The sequence below is a fragment of the Ptychodera flava genome, chromosome 8, assembly GCF_041260155.1.
Source record: "Ptychodera flava strain L36383 chromosome 8, AS_Pfla_20210202, whole genome shotgun sequence".
Classification (NCBI taxonomy): domain Eukaryota; kingdom Metazoa; phylum Hemichordata; class Enteropneusta; family Ptychoderidae; genus Ptychodera; species Ptychodera flava.
The window spans coordinates 19,212,788-19,230,797 of record NC_091935.1 but is presented as its reverse complement, the minus strand read 5'-3'; the positions used below and the strand labels follow the sequence as shown (position 1 = coordinate 19,230,797).

Genomic DNA, 18,010 nt, shown 5'->3' with positions numbered 1-18,010 from the left:
TTATGTCGACTTGATGTTACTCAATTTACATTATTTTTGAGAACGACGTCTCAAGCTCAAAATGAGTATTTACAGCATGGTTTGAGATAAATACGTCTGAAAATCTGTTTGTTATTTTGTGATTATTGATACAGAGAGACGTTCATCTTGCAAACTAAATGTTATCTGGTTTATTAAAAAGTGAACACAGTACCCTGGCAATTATCTTTTCACAGAGCCCATAATTTCATGTCCGGATGACATAGAAGCCTCTGCACTACCGAAAGAGATGACAGCAACTGTGACTTGGGATTTTCCAACGGTCACTAATTATTCGAGAAATCTTAGAGTTTCCGGAAGTCATGATCGTGGAGGTGAATTTCATCTTGGAAACACGGTTGTGACGTATACGGCCGTGGATGCTTGGGACAACTCAGTGTCATGCCAATTTACTGTTACATTGCGAGGTAAAATTGTCAGCTGATGTTTCATCGGGGGGGGGGGGTATTCTCATAGAAAAGATGTATACGGGTATGTACCGCACGAATGGGACACTTTTTCACGAAAAAATCCCTGGTGTGATATTTCAAGTATGTTAAATTCTGGTACATAGATTCTCGCCAGGGATGGCAAGAACTTATCAGTTTCTTATAGCTGTGTCTTACAGAAGGAATTAACAGATGTTGATGAAATGTTATAAATATATAAATATCGAAAATATAATGTAAGAATAAAGAATACAAAACTGAAAAAACATTTGTCATTTTCATGTCAGCTAGTTAAAAATTTGCATATTTAATGATACTTAACTGAAACCATTGACAATCATATCATTCAAACATAAGAACATAAAAATGAAATGCACGATATGTTGCTGGGTAATGTCGTACAGGTTGCCGGTAATTTGCTTATATAACAAACCTTAACACCTGGCTATACATTTCTGAAATACACTGAACGGTCTTTTAAAATCCAAAACTTGTGGAAAACAAGCAATTTATTAAAAACGAATGTATAAATATACACAACAACACATAACCCACTATTTGAAGTTCTTAAACGGTTGTTTCCTCAGCTACTTATTTACGCTTGGAACTTGGTGCAAAATAATGGAACCATTGACAAACTTAACAACGCTGTGCCCCATGTCATTGATGTAACCACCATAGTCAATTTCAGTTATCTACGTAACTTCACAACTGTTGGCTTTACGAGAGGATAATGTTTCGTGTTAAGATGACTTAATATCATGGCGATTTTAAGGCATCAAACAGTTGCTTTGAATTGCCATGATTGATGTTCCTACATGAGACTTAACTGAAAGTGAAATTTAAAGGTCTTGCTTACGCTTTTGATGGAAGGAACATCAGTGGAATGATTGAGTTGGCCTGATTATCAGTCTTAGCATTGAGGCGTTCGAAAAGTCAACAAATGGGACGCTGAAAAATGTATAGAACTTCATGACCGTCAACACTCTCGACCAATTTTAAATTCTGCATCTTTCCTTCTATACTTTTGAGATTGTCAACTTTTCACAGATAAGAGAAAGTTCATACCAGAAATTACTCTTTCTTAATTTAATCTATCAGAAAGCTATTTTACTGGCTTTATTCTCAAAGGTGTCTTATTTTTACATTAATAGAATCTTTACTGGATGAAATTATGAGAAACCTATCAAGTATGGGAAAGGGGAATGAAGTGTTTGACAAGGCCGTCGCTGAGGTAATATGACGATTTTGTAAAGTAGCGGTAGAAACATAATTACCAACTCACCAGCGTTCACCACAAAATATGTTAGACCTCATGTTTTATCTGCCTTGTCTCTAGACTGGCGTCAAATTAATTGATTGGTACTCGAACTCCTATATTCTTTTGACAACTAGCTCCAAATATGTGCGTTTGGTCTTATTGAAGGACAGCAATCTTCATGTAAATTGAGTATTAAATCGATCTTGTGATGATTCAGTTCATCTCTACGAACTTTTAGTGCTGTTCATTAGACTTCGTCGAGACCTACCAAAGTACATATTCTAAATTATAGACAGAGTGCCTTCAGCGGCACTGTCGACGATTTAACCGCCAGTTTTGATTCGAATAATGCGGTGAATAATCAACAAAAGTAGGTGACTCAGAGGCAACTAAGCAGTGAGAATTTATACCTTCTAACCGATGAGATTTGAAACTTCAGGATAACCTACTATGCACGTTACTCTATCTTTGTCAACCTCGCAGCCCGAGACAATTTGCCCTCCTGGCATTGTCACCTGCTCTCGGGCACATAAACATGTGTAGTCCGGCAATAATGTATGATCTTTTATTGGAAGGATCTTGGTCTAAAATAAAGTATACAGCATAACCATTTCCCCTGTGACACCCACACTCGTCTTTTAGATAAAACTACCCGCTCATATTAAAAAGAAGAGAAGTGTAATGGAGTCAGCATGCAGGTCTGTAAGACCGACAAGAATTTACAGCCTGTATAGGATATATATCTTTTTGTTGTCCTGACCAAGCAAGTGTGTCGTTATCAATACATTCGTGGCAACTATTGTAACATTAATGTTTCATTTTTTTAAAAACTTTGATGTAAGCTTTCTTCAAAGTCAGCAAGTAGGTGTAATTCAGTAAAAAACACACTCAACGACGGCATATCACGAGATTTTGACTAGTTCGTGACATATAAGCACCATCTATAATATAATACATTTATGAAGTAAACCACATATGCTTAGGTGTTTTATTGCTTTTATATCATAATAGTATATTGGAATTCTGCCGTTAAAATGGATTCCTTCCAGCTTGCTAGTTCAAACCGTGCTGTATTGCGAATATAGAACAGATATACGCTGTATTTGCGACATCAATATACTGGTATGATATGTGTGTGTATCGAAATCGAAGAATTATATATATATATATATATATATATATATATATATATATATATATATATATATATATATATATATATATATATATATATATATATATATATATATATATATATATATATATATATATATCGAAGTATACAGATGTCCTCGTGGGAAATTACAGTGCTCAATGCAAAAAGCAGAGCGTTATAAATTAACAGATAACTTCAAGTTCAATGTAATGAAATCTATTACTTAAGTTTCATGCATCTTTCAATCCTCAGATAGAGTGAAAGGATTACTAGCTCGACACTCTTATATATATGATTGGGACGAACCATTCTATTTGTAGGTAGTGTTAAAATTCGATAAATAATATTTCTACAAGGTTAGTGCTGATTGTTATCAGAAGATGTTACGTGACAACATAACAAAGTCATACAAGTTAAAGCGAACAACAGCGTTTACAACGAAATTAATAGTGAAGCGAAGGAAATAGCAAGTGAACTCAATATTGCAGAAAGAATGGACACACTCGCTAAGCACGAGGCCTTCATTACATTAAAAGACCACAAAGACAACTTCATGAACAATCCAACATGTAGACTTATTAACCCGACCAAAAGCGAGATGGGCAAAGTAAGTAAACAATTACTTGACACAATCAACAATGATATACGTACGTGTGTGAACCAATGGAGGAATTCATCAGCTGTCATTGACTGGTTCAAGGGGATACGAGGTAAATCAAAATGTAGATTCATTACATTTGACATTGTCAACTTCTATCCATCTATCTCAGAAGATCTCTTGCGTAAATCACTTGATTTTGCGAGAGAATATACTTCGATTTCTGATGAAGTGGTTGATATCGTAATGCACTCGCGAAAGACCCTCCTTTTTGACGACATAACACCCTTGATTAAAAGAGAGAATAAGGATTTATTCGATGTGGCGATGGCAGCTTCGATGGTGCTAAAATATGCGAGCTGGTGGGTCTGTATATACTTAACATACTCGCCAAAAAGTATGATAAGAATCATATCGGCTTATACCGGGATGACGGGTTTGGTGTACTCAAGAATATCACGGCCAGCAAGGCTGATAAGATCAGAAAGGAAATCATAAAGATATTTCGTGAAATTGGCCTGAAAATCACGATCGAGACAAACCAGAAGATTACAAACTTCTTGGATCTGACATTTAATCTGAACGACGGCAAGTTCTACCCGTATCGTAAACCGAACGACCAAACAATGTATGTCCTTAAGCAGTCTAATCATCCGCCAACCATTATTAATCACATACCTGACGCAATAAGCAAACGCATCTCAACAATATCTAGTGATAAGGGCATCTTTGATAAATATAAAGGGCGATACAATACAGCGCTAAAGGCAAGCGGCTACACCGAACAAATTGAATTCACCAAGACCAACCAACCAGCGAGGAGAAGCAATAACAGGAAGCGTCATATCACGTGATTCAACCCCCCTTTCAGCAAGAACGTGGAAACAAACATCGGCAGGAAATTTCTCCAACTTGTCGATAAATATTTTCCAAAGGGGTCTAAACTTCACAAGATCTTCAAAAGAAACACAATTAAAGTGAGTTATAGCTGTATGAGGAATATGGCAATATAATCAAATCGCACAATAAGAGGGTAATCTCCGGAGAACAGCGTAAGGACCAACCAGCTGATTGCAATTGCAGGGTTAAGTCGGCATGCCCCTTGAAGGGTAACTGTCAAGTCAAAGGCGTGGTGTACAAGGCCAACGTATCAACGGAGGACAACGGAGAGAGAGTTTATATCGGCCTTACTGATAACACCTTCAAGACGCGCTACACTAATCACATGAAGTCGTTCCGCAACGAGAGATACAAAAACGACACCGAGTTATCAAAATATGTATGGAACTTAAGAAATAAGGGACAAGACTTTGACATTTCATGGTCAATCATTGATAAAGCATTGAGTTACTCTAACATGAACAAGCGATGTAATCTTTGTATATCAGAAAAGCTGCACATTATCAATGCTGACAAATCTACACTGTTAAACAAACGCTGTGAGTTGGTTTCAAAATGTCGCCACCAAAACAAATATTATTTATCGAATTTTAACACTACCTAAAAATAGAATGGTTCGTCCCAATCATATATGTAAGAGTGTCGAGCTAGTAAACCTTTCACTCTATCTGAGGATTGCAAGATGCATGAAACTTAAGTAATAGATTTCATTACTTTGTACTTGAAGTAATCTGTTAATATATATATATATATATATATATATATATATATATATATATATATATATATATATATATATATATATATATATATATATAAAGTTCCGTATCTACAGCCGACGTTAACATTTTCCTCCGAAATCGCACGATGATTCGGCTTTTATTGTTTTGTTAGTACGGGAGAATAATATATTTATGAAGTCAATAAATAATTTTCAAAGATACGCATACTCATACGCATGCAGACGAAATAAATAATGAGCATTTCAATTTTGCGTCACGTAGAGCCTAGCATAAAATATATACTAGTAAATCTGTTCATTTCTTGAATGTTAAACTCAGACTATAGCAAACATGGAGATGCTATCAGATGTTACTTTTTCGCTATCTAAAATCTACGAACGAACACCGGAAATCGAAAGTGCCATGGACATAGCTCATGGTAAGTTCCGAAAGTTAGATTGGCGTGGAGGAAGCAGGGGTGGGACAGTCAAACATATGATTATACAATGTAGACCTGCAGAAAGATACAGAAAGACAATGCAGATAAGCAGTCTCAGACGGATACATCGAGGCGTACCGACAGACGGACATAAACAATGAGATAGAAGCTTAAATGGAGAAGAAAAGAAGCTAATAAACTTTCAGAGATATGGCCAGACAGGATAGAGACAGAGAGGATGTTGAGGCTTTAAGTAAAAGGTGTCATGAAGTATTACTTCCTCGAATTCGCCGATGTAAATTTTATGGACAAGTTTTAACGAATTTCTTAAGAAAATTGGCTCTGTAAGAAGAATGTTGAATATTCCATTTTTAAATGGGTTTAGCTTTAAATAATAATGTTTCATCGAATTCTGTGCATATTGACAGCAATTTTGTCGGCACTGGACAATGGACTCACCATTTTGAGAACCTACAATAGAGTCAATAGCACAACTCTAGAGCTGGAAGAGCATTTAATAGGCGTTGTCATTGACACAGTGGAGCGTCTTTCGAAGTTTGTTCTCACCAGTGTCACACCCGGCAGCGGTTCCATTATCTTCGAAACCCCGTCTATCGTGTTACATGCGGAAACAGACACTACGGAGAAAATTTCCGACACTCTTGTATCCCTTGGAGATGGTAACGGTTTTCGGATTCCCCCGAGTGCCGCGCTGCACCTGACGTCTGGTTTGACTATTAATCTTGTTGTAAGTATGGCATCTACAGCTTAATGAATGCCGTTTTAAAAATAAAGTTAAATAAACAAATTAGGCTGAAATCGGCTCTCATTCAGACATTACGTTTTCAAACTGAAAGATGTAAACTTTTTCCGTGAAGAACTGTCCGGCCAAAAACTTTTTTAACCCGTGAAAACGACGTGTTAAAAGTTCATTTCACATGCATATATGCAAATCGTATGCCGCATCAGCTTCACTTTGATGCATGTACAGTTATGAAGACTCTGAGATAGAAAGGTTATACTTTTGCGTAGTCAACCCCCTTAAGAGAACTTAACACACTCAAGCAAAATTTATGCATGATATTGTTTAAAACAGGGGCATCGAGATACTTGAGCCTCATCCGCCTAGATGCACAACTGGATATGGTAGATTGTTACAGGTGGAGGATTCGCGCCATAATAATCGTCAAACTTATAAACTCGAGAATCGGCATTGATGAATTGTACCGAGCAATGAAATTAAATAACAGTTCAGCATCATCTTCTACATGATTCAAGTACTTTTCATCTGTGTAAACTTCAAAGTTCACGTTTTAATGATTTCTTTTTACAATTAAATACACACTGTTCTTTACTTTTTTTCTGGATTCAAAAAAACTGCGCAATCCTTATTACAGAAACGAAAGCCGGGAGCAAAGAACCGATATGCCTTCAAAACAGACCAACTGACAATGCGATGAACCATCCCCTCTCTGTAAAAATAAGTTCATCGTCTTATACGCAAGTGTGCTTGAGAAACATGGTGCAGTATTCCTAAGTAAAACGGTCTAAAATTCTTTGTGGGCATAATTGATATTTACCTGTAATCCCAGTGAGATCGCATTTCGCATCTTTCGTCTCAGCATATGCGTTTGCTTTGTGTCACCATGTTTTATTTTGATGTTGATACATAAATGTAGGCCATTCGCTTGAAAAGGACATCACTGCTAACGATAGAAGATGGAATTGGTTTGACAGATGTGCTAAGTTTGTCATTTGCTGAAAGGAATGGTACAAGGCTTGAAGGTGATTGTATTCCAAGTTGAATAGTAAAGAATTAAAGACTATCAGAAAAGTTTTTGTAAAACTGTTTGGTGATAAGAAGTGACATGTTATAATTTAGCACGTTACTTTGTCAAAAGTGCATCAAGGTTTTCAATGTTTTACGGCAATAATAATTAGATATCGCTATGCGGTGCCATATGACTGTTCTCGTAATGTAATCTCTAATTCTGTGCACCTTGTGTAAATTATAGTAGTGAGCCAAAACAAGCTTTAATGACTTCGTTAAAATGTGTCAAGTATGATATCACGTTTTATGAGAATGATCGAGATCATGGCGACAGTGTTACAGATATGAATTTGTACACACATCGTATGTGAGTACAATTTATTAGTGCTTTATTTTGCGCCTCACAAAAAAACTCTGTCGTCAAAATAGCTTTAGCATTCAATGTAATATTTCGTTTAACAACAGCTGATGTTATTGGAAATAGCTTCACTCATGGTAGAAATAACTGACCGAGTCAGCGCCGAGCTAACAGTGCACATGGGCATTGTTTATTGCTTCCCTGGTCGGACTCAAGCTTACTCATAGTTCCATGGCGTACATTTCCCGCCATTTCGGCAAGACTCAGCACGACGTACGCAATTTCAACGTTACTATAGCCACAAGATTTCGCTACACTTTCCCTGTGCAACCCATATATGGACTGTGAGAGAAAGATTATCATTATTCATAGGCAGAAAATGCCTGGACATATGCAACAGTGGTTTATGTCTGATTTCTTTTGGTCTTACACTTTCAGTTGCAAATGCAGATGAGGATATAGGCATTCTGTATAGCATTAATCGATCAGACTCGAGCTCTGGCAGTTATGCACCAGGTCTTTATTTTCAAGCAGATGATGTAACATATTTCGGATGGATTTTTGAGGTATGTCTTGAAGTTAACAAATAATTTTAGACTGTAATCAAAGTCTAAGTGACTCATTGTGCTGCTAAATTTCATAGCTTAAATACCAGTTCTGGAAAATTATGACATTACAACTGCATTATGAGCATTATGTTACACTTTCGGAAAGTTTCACTTGCCTTGTAAATTAAAGTGAACAAAGTTCTTGTTATGGATGACATTATTGTCTCAAAGTTCCCGCTTTACCAATCAACGAGGCAAAATTGTTCCTCACCATCACATTATGTAACCTCAATATTAAAGTAGTATATATAATCAACGCAATTTAGCATATTGTTGCATGCCTTTTGTAAACCCTGGTGAAGAATAAGTACATATTACATGTCTTTCTATAAGCAAAAATGTTTGTAGCATAAGGTCAGAACTGTGGCTGTATGTAACTATAGAAATCGAAGTACTTTCAATTTCATGCCATGCAAAGGATAAGAAAAATGAACTGATGTTGGGCAATTTGGGTAAGTGAGCTCTGTTGTTGAGCGTGCTAACATCCGTTGGATTAATAATTTCAACTTTGTAATGTATTTCCAACGGTGACCATTGGTAGCAATTGCATAATGACCCTGTCAAATGTTACACAATTCATGATGATTGTAATATTTAGAAACATATACTCTATTCTATATCGATAGTGTTATTTTCGTGTATGTAGATTTCGAAGAAAACTCACGGAATGAACATCGCTGTAATTAGAAGCTCCGAAATCCTGCAGTTGAACGCCACCGTACATGTACAGTTCCTTAATGAAGTCCAGCATCCGGATGATGATGATATTCGTGGTCAGAACTTCTCGAGGATTATCAGGTTTTCTGGGAGAGAAGCCAGTATTATCATTCCAAGACAGGACCCGCTGGAAAGTGGACAATGTTATATGAACGTCACAATTCCACACAGTAAATGTTTATATTAATTTTTCTTTTCCGGTACTTTCGTCACTTCGGAGAAATAGTAATAACAGAAGATACCCGTGCATATCATGTATTCTCCTGCAGCACTGATGTAGTAAACCAGTTGATTGTGAATGATTCAATAACCTAATAGAAAAGAGAAAACAATGATGTAACCAATTCTTGACCGTAGATTTGCACTGGCAGTAGAGCATTTATATTTGGGACCGATGCAATCGTCCGTTTTTAATTGGCCTGATAAAGAGCAATTATTTTTTCTTTCGCATAGGGCAAAGAGTAAAACTCTCACTGCTTTTGATGCAACAGACGTGCCAATACTTCAATAGACAAACAACAAGCTGGGACACTAAAGGCTGCAGGGTATGTACTAGACTTAAGAGTTGTACTGAAGATCATAACACAAATAAACAACAGAAGCGCAAAAAGGTCTTATATCATTTAGTGGAATACCAGTTTGTGTATGTAGCCCTGGTCAAATAGGCAATTCAATAAACTATTTATTCTCACATTTGAAAAAGTTATGAGAATCAATTTCCGCTAAATTACTTTAAAAACTTTGCAGCCATTTTTACTTAATCGTACATGATTGGCGTATTATGAGCTATATCTGCTACCCGTTGTCCATATTATCATAAACGTTCCTGTCGGGTAGTAAACATGGCGTTGGAATTTTGTATACGTAATCTGCCATGTGTACTTACCTACATAAGAGCATAATATACATTCCTGCGGTAGGAATGTTGAGAACATACAGAGTTCAGAGTATTCAAACTCTCACAGTTACCCTAATATTCAATTTATCACATTTTTCCCGTTTAGGCTTCAGAGACAACATCGAAGGATTCCATCTTGTGTCTATGTAAAGACCTGCCTACTTAAATGCCTAAATGGTACCGTACACGAAGATGCCAATTATCTTTATTATTAAGTATAATGTCAAATTCTATTTTTTCCATCGACGTTGTAAACAATTTAAGACGTAAAAATTGTTTTCTGTGCATACTGCTTGCTTATTATGATTGATAGATAGTAAAGCAATGGAACTGAAATTATTAAATCATTTGGTTTTCGTTTTCGCTATTCCTGGCATTAGAAAAGACGTAGTGATTGTACTCGATTACGGATAAATGGATTTACAGACACACATTATACGGCACAGCACAAATCGTTTATAGTTACTCGACCTTTCCTATGGAATGCCCTATAATTCTATGACGCGAACAATTCAGAAAAGTGCCTACATACGAGCACAACGTCCTGTGTATAGTCTTCAGCACATTGCATCGTGCGTTGTATTTAGTAATGAATAATACTGCGATTAATCGGTAGCTAGCTGCCATGGGCGTTCGTTAGTTGGACACTGTCCGTGGATAGGGATATGTCCAACAGGCTATTAACGGGTGCCGGCGTACCATATATGACGGGCCACAATTCCCATTCTGCAGGACAGTTTCACTTTAATTTACTTTATCGATTCATCTATACTGATACCCATTACGGCTTCAACGGCGCCTTCTATATGCTTAAAATGGTGACCTTCTATGTATGTGTTTACGAATTCTGTATGTAGGGACCTAGGTTATTACTGTAAAACTAAATGATGGAATCCTGGCTTAGCCAAGGAGCCTTCTGAGCCATATCATATTTCAACTTTCTGTCAATTCGATGTGTGAAAAGCATTGGTTAGGGTATCGGTCTCACTTACAGAGGATGGTGAGTTTGAGACCTGGTAAGTCCACAGTCATGCAGAGACTCACTGATGGTGCGTTTGAGACTCACTGTTCTCCTCATTGCTCCATTGGGTAACGGGTTATAGGTACCTCATCCTGTAATTAGGCATTTGCCTTTTGGATGGTGGATTAAATCAATTAATCATAAATCAATAAAAGCGAACAGACTCGGATGCTGCGAATGGCCAATTCATGGTTTCACATTGTACTAGCATTTCCTGTGATCTCCCTTCTTGTCATATTTTATGCATGACCTAGATACTCTTTTAAGTTGAAATTCGTCCCAAGCTGACCCAAGCTGTTAGCCTGCTCGCCGGTTTTATGTCAAGCCGACAGTTGCCAAAAGTATGTCTCTGGGAGGCCGCGCTGAACATTGTCCGTATGCAGTCGCCGGTAAGGGAACATCAGCTTTCGGCTAAACTTATTTTAGCTCTGTGCATTATTAATATCATAGAGGTACAGGATCTAAACGTAAATTGAAGTGAATACGAATCTATTTCTACCCTAAGCTGCAGAACGTGAATCGAGGCTCGTAAAATTTAGCGCCCCGCTAGGCGGCACTTTTGCACGGGGCTTTTGAATTAGCCCTACCCACGTAGTCCTTGACGTTGTTCAACTAACGAATGCCTGTGGTATACGTAAGAGAACGTTCACAAATCCTGTTTTTTGCGTTTCGAAATAAAAGAAACTTAGTATGACTTGTAAACGTAGCACGGTCCGGTTTTATGCTGACGTTGTATTTGTGTGGATTCTGAAAAGGACGATATTTGCACAGCAACTGAGATGCCGTTCAGCACAGGACACGACAGTGAACTGACGTACATCAGCTTGACTGTAATCGTGACTCGAGTGCACATCGGCTCAGTAACATTTGGCCTGGCTATAGTAATTTGGGTCTTCATGATTTTTTTAAAAGCTTTGATCCGCGATTCAAAGGTTTTCGCGGGACAAAATTTAGGTGACGCGTGGGTGAAGATCATTAAAGACGGCGAAACATCACATTAATGATGAGTTTAATCATACTAAATTGAGTGGGGTGGGGTTAAAGGCGCCCTTCTCAATCCCTGGTTCTCGCATTAGCAAATGTGTGAACAGCCCATTAACAGTTTGTCATTCTTTTGTTTTCCATTGAATATTTTATCAAGGAAATAATATTTATATTAGATAAATCTGATAATTGAGTGGGGGCTTTTTAAGCCTAATTCAAGCGCCACGTGGCACGATTCAAGATTCACATTCTGCCTTTAAGCTAGAAACGTATGCGTTTTCATTCAAATTAACTTTATCGATCAAGTACACTGATAAATCATTATTAGGACTTCAATAGCGTCTTTGAATGCATGAAGTTGTGGCCTGCGATACGTGTGTAGTACGAATTCTCACGTAGAGGCCGAGGTTATTACGGTAAGGACTGAACAGAAATTATTGAAAAGGAGGGCCAGTGTTTTTCGGAAAATAGTGGCCCTTCAAAATGTTTGCAAGAAAAAGTGACTCTACCTAACTTTCTTGAGCAACAAACAGTGACCCTCTCCCTATGTGTCGAAATCCACTTCAATAATATTTCAACCCTTTCTCTTGCGGCGATCTCGGATTTTAACTTCAAAATTGACCTCCTTCGCATCAAAATTGATCAATCAAATTTCTTTACAAATTCTTTGTAATCCATAGGGCCAGATTCTTATGTGCCGAGTCTCAAGTTCACGGGCCTGTCACTTTTTAGAAGATTTTTAAAGGATTGCTTTTCAGAATTTTCTATGAACTTTGACCTACCCTACACCTCTGCAAGCGAAGCTATGGCTTTATTTATCTCATATAACAGTGCAAGAGGGCTACTGTGTATTAAAGAATGACGGGTATGGAACCAAATTTAACACCCAAATTCTGGGGTCCTTTGATCCTTACATCATCCTGTACCTCATTAATTATGCACATATCTAATTATAGGTTGGCCAATAGAGCAAGAAGTTTGATTTTCGGTGGACAGGGATATGTATTTAAGAACAGAATTTTGACAATGTCACGTGGTCAGAGTGACCTTTGACCTCGATTTTACTACTGGGCCTTTTAATCAGTTACCAGTTTAGTTCAGTTGCGCATGGAAATTGATGAGGGTCACTTTTTTTAAAAACACTCTTGAAGAGTCACTATTTTACGCACTTTGTCATTTTGAAAAACATTGGCCCTCCCTCCCTCTAATTTCTATCAAGTCCCTTACTGTAATGCCCCTACGCGTAGAATTCGTAAACACACATATCGTAGTATCATTGTACATGAATCGATAAAGTAAATTAGAGTGAAAATGCATCTGCTTCTAGCTTAAACTTCAGAACGTGAATCGCGAATTTTGACAAGTGGTGCTTAAGTAGGCTTACGCCTAATTTGGACAAACAATTGAAATATTTCACACAAAACTATCGGAACTGTTTCGGAAGGATATATATATTGTAGTAATGTTGGTTTAATCAGCAAATTTAAGCTCATCTACTTTTCATTTTTTTGCAATTCACTTGATTTGTATTGCAGCACTCAGGTATAGGGCACCGAACACTTTTGAAAAACATGATCATTTAAAAGAACCAATGGTGTTGAATTGCAAATCCTCTACAAATAAGTGACGACAGTTTTAAACTAATTACACGGCTATTTACTTGAGGAAACGTTATTTTAGATTGGTTTGTGCGTCGTAAAAGTAGTATACCGTGAAATTAATAATTTTTGATGCCGTCACAACAGGGCGGGAGAGTAGAAACACAATGAGCTCTGGGACTCATGGCTATTCAAACATACTGGCATTTCATTTTAGTTGTGATGGAAGGAATTCATTTCATATACGGACAATAAACAGCAATTTTTAATTAGACAGGGACACACAGGTCCATTACTCATATAGGTTCACTCATCGGCGACAACAGATGTCGCTGGAGATATTTTCAATGCTTGATAAACAGATAAATTTGTAGCCAAATTGCTTGATTGTCACACAAACGAGTAGTACTACAATAATTTTTATTTTATCATTAGCCAATTGACAGCACTGCTTACCGTGTTCAGAAAGCACGGTTAATCGTTTGTCACAGCAGTATCACTCCCAACTCCTTCCCAGCACAAGCTGTACATTAATGCTTTGCGCTCTACTTATTATGCATACCCAGGAATACAAGGCAAAAACACATGCTAAGGTACAGCAAATGACTCTATACGAGATCTCCACCTAAAAGTAGTGATTACAGAAAACAAAACATGGCGATAATATTCACTAGATAAAAATGAATCAAGAATTAGCACAGCAACACAAATAAAAATGTAAATTAAAGGGAGAGTAGCTGTGACGTTTGGTGTTGCATTTTTTGTTTTGTATGTATATTGCCATTTCTCGTTCTTCTTTCCAGAAGCACTTTGAAACACCCACAATTTAGCAAGTTGCCGGTGCCGTACCTGTACTTGTGAAACTCACTGTTATTGTTTATATTTGAATTCTAGTCTGGTCCTAAATTCACTGGTCAACAATAACAATGCAGACTACACATGTAGAGGCTGAGTTGACGCGCTGAATACTATGGACCTCAACATGCTTTAAGGAGTAGAACAAGAAACTTTTGATGATATTGAAAAAACGGAGAAAAAATCATCAAGTTCCAGCTTCTGTAAATCAGAGGAGTAATTATAAATCTGGTTATTACATTGGCTGATAAGCAATAGCATATTCAATAGCATATTTATACTGTTGCAGAAAAACAGACACATTCATGAAGTCGAGTAAGGTTTGACCGAAAAAGAATTTTTTACAGAACCTGAAAAGACTAACCCCCACCTACTTTTATCTTAATCTTATCCCGTCGAAGATGGTATTACGATCAGATGGATACGGTGAATATTACAATTCATGAGGAAAGATGAACAGGGATGGCTAGATTTTCTCTGCAGAGGGTTTAATGTTGCACCTTGTACATGACAAAGAGTGGTAATACCTTGATAGTATTGAACAACGGCTAGACCCTAACATGTGAAAATGTGCACAGATTAAAATAGATAAGCTTAGATGGTTGTACAGAGAGTGTTTACTGTTGCACATTTGCTAAATATCAGTGTCATTGAAATCTTTTCAGCTAACTTGGCCGTTAAAAAATATCTGCAAATACATTTCCTTAATCTTTTAAACTTGATTCTGTGTCATCTTGGCAATGAGCATTTAAATTTAAGGTAGAATGCGCCTCCGGACACTAAGCATTTTCACAATTCTTTTCTGATCAACCACATATGAGGGCTCGTATTAAAGCTCTTGGAGTCAGAAAAAATTTCGCTGTCCTAATTTTTTGAAAATCGAGAACTTTGCATTGAACCCATAAAGTTAAAGCAGGGATGACGACCATTTTGAATTTCAAATATGAGTAAAAGTAAATTTAATAATTTAGGTAATTTGTTTCTTTCACACCAAACTTTTCACAGTGACTTCTGATTTCTATTCTCGATTTGGAAAGAGAATTGTTAAAAGTTTCATTAAGGAAAGTCGGAGCAAATGTTTAAGTCTTTCGCCTTTGAGGTGCATACTACCTTAACACTTTCTCTTGGCTGAAATATTCATGGCTCTTTCCTCTTTTTCATCAAAATATCAACAATAAAATGTGCTAAACTTGGCGAGAATACAATATCGAAATGATGTGATCTTATTTTTATAAAATGCAAGGTTTTTCTTAAAGAGCTCTGGAAGACTTTCCAAACAACATCCCGAAAACAACAAAATAAAATAATCTCAAAGAGACTGTGGACTTGCCATAAATATGTACCAGTGACATGGCTATAGCTTTCCGGGCTGCTCATCAGCCAGTAGGAGTTAAATGCTCACAAATCGAATTCCAAACAAACTTGGGTATACAGAGGCTTTCATTTGCCGATGCAATAGATGATTTCATGGCAAGAAAATGGTAGGACTCTATAATAGAGGAACAGCTTTCATGGGAGAATTTTCAAAGATCTACAAATACATTCAAAATTTATAGTCGTATCACATAATAAAAATAGGTATGGTAACATTCCAGCATAACTAAAGCTACATACAAGTACCCAATACTATTCACGTTAATACATAATATACTGGACAGATAGCTCTGTGCACCTTTTGTGAGAATAATTTTATGTTAAATTTTTAATAGTCAAAGAGGTGTAAATGTTGAATAGTCAATGAAATACATTCAGACCTTGAGTTTGTTTGACTCATAATATTAACCCTTACATTCGCAAGCTGATATAACATATTGACAAAATTTTCACTAGGAATTCTCTAATATCTGAAGTGATTTCACACTGTAATGTTTGTGTTAAGGGAGGATGTGCCTTGACGACATATTCAGATTCTCAAATGTACACCATAATTTTAGGGGCTACCACTGGTGTGGCTAATTAGAGTATAAAAAATTTCACTGTCTTATTTTAGTGAAAATAAAAATTTAATTTTTCACCGCACGGGAATGGCAGCCAATATAAAATATTGATAAATTTAATGTCCAGGCACATTCTACCTTGACAGAGATGAAAATACATTCACTGCAAAGAAACATATCAACTATGAAGTATATTGCTATTGTGAAAGTTTCAACCTTGCTTGTATTTTATAAGTGTGAAAGCTAATTTCATCGAAAATAAGTACAATGACGGTCAGTTTGCTCTTTTTTTTTTCAAAAACATTGACATTAAATTCATTATTTGAAATAAATACTGCGTACTTGAGATATGCTCTATAACATGGACAACAAAATCAACCGCATTTTTGAAAAGTTAAAGCTGTTGAAAACTGTAGAATTACTAGGACTGAGTTCTAAAAAATTGAAATCATAGCACACAGACACATGTTTTAAAATAATTCCGTAGATAGTCAAAATAATGCAAAATTATCATTATGGTTCGTGAACTGCCTTTTTTTCTACACCCTGAGGATTTTCACTTTGACCGTGAAATTAGAAGTTGCAGAAAAACCCAATAATGTCAAAAGTAACCTTGGCAGTTGTGACAGCACACTTATGTGATTCAATACAGCAGTTTTCACAGGAGTTATTTGAAGATTATGTTCAACACTAAAGGAAAGAATTGCATCTGCCGCTAGGACAAGATGATTTGATTGCAGTATCGATGATAAAAGTTTATGTTGCATCCTATAGGTATTCACAGAGTTAATAAGGATAATTCCTGGTTTTAACATAGCATTAATTCTGAATAATCTATCATGGCAATGACTGGAACTTCAGATCTGTAACTTTCCTTTACACAGTACTGGCAGTAAAAAAGTTTCAAGGTAACGTGACATATACTTGACTGTTGAAGTATGACCTTCAAGGAAATATGGGATTGTCGGAGTTGAACTTTGACGTCAGAGAAAATTGCACAGTCCGAAACAGACATTCTGCGGGTAAGATGGGAAGTTAATTTTCCTCTTTATACCGTTAATCCAGAATCTATAAGGTTTGTCCTCCTGTGTCCAGTGAATTTTAGTCAAAGACACAACGTGTATTCAGTGTTTCTGAAGACGAGAGAGAGAGAGAGAGAGAGAGAGAGAGAGAGAGAGAGAAGAGAGAGAGAGAGAGAGAGAGAGAGAGAGAGACAGACAGACAGACAGACAGACAGACAGACAGACGGACAGAGACAGAGAGAACCAGAAAGAGAGCGAGAGAGTATAATGAAGGAGCATTGCTACGGAAGGAAATTGAAGGACAAGTACATGTATGTGTTTTTACTATTGAAAGTGCACAGCTAATACAGGTTTGTTTCAGTATCCTGATAAGTGTCGAATTATAATGTGATATACACTGGTGCATTGTACAATATACACATCTGAAAATATGCCATAGAATACCTGACAATATATCAACAATCTTAGATGAATACCTCCCTATTTAGGGTACCAGTAGCTCAGTATTTAGCCCTCGTAATGAAGGCTGCGGTTGATCCTTTTGTTAGTAAATGTGACTGTACGTGCTCATGACCTAACACCGAGGTCGAGTTACGGGTTGGCAGATATCTTGCATTGCATAGCTATTGCAATTGTAACTATTCAAATCCTCTGCTAAGAATTAACCCATATGAATGAATAAGTGAAAATATGAACAT

At 36.8% G+C, this 18,010-nt stretch overlaps 1 protein-coding gene across 1 annotated transcript in view; it reads left to right on the top strand.

The window, feature by feature from the left end:
• LOC139138731 (uncharacterized) overlaps positions 1-11,615 on the top strand; it is a 28,399-nt gene extending 16,784 nt beyond the window's left edge. The window contains exons 4-12 of the mRNA XM_070707243.1: positions 216-446; positions 1,622-1,701; positions 5,444-5,543; positions 5,972-6,291; positions 7,223-7,328; positions 8,111-8,238; positions 8,927-9,167; positions 9,451-9,542; positions 10,002-11,615. Coding sequence (XP_070563344.1) covers positions 216-446; positions 1,622-1,701; positions 5,444-5,543; positions 5,972-6,291; positions 7,223-7,328; positions 8,111-8,238; positions 8,927-9,167; positions 9,451-9,542; positions 10,002-10,061 — 1,358 coding nt within the window. The 3' untranslated portion in view covers positions 10,062-11,615. The remainder of the gene's footprint in view (positions 1-215; positions 447-1,621; positions 1,702-5,443; positions 5,544-5,971; positions 6,292-7,222; positions 7,329-8,110; positions 8,239-8,926; positions 9,168-9,450; positions 9,543-10,001) is intronic.
• Positions 11,616-18,010: the final 6,395 nt, after the last annotated feature.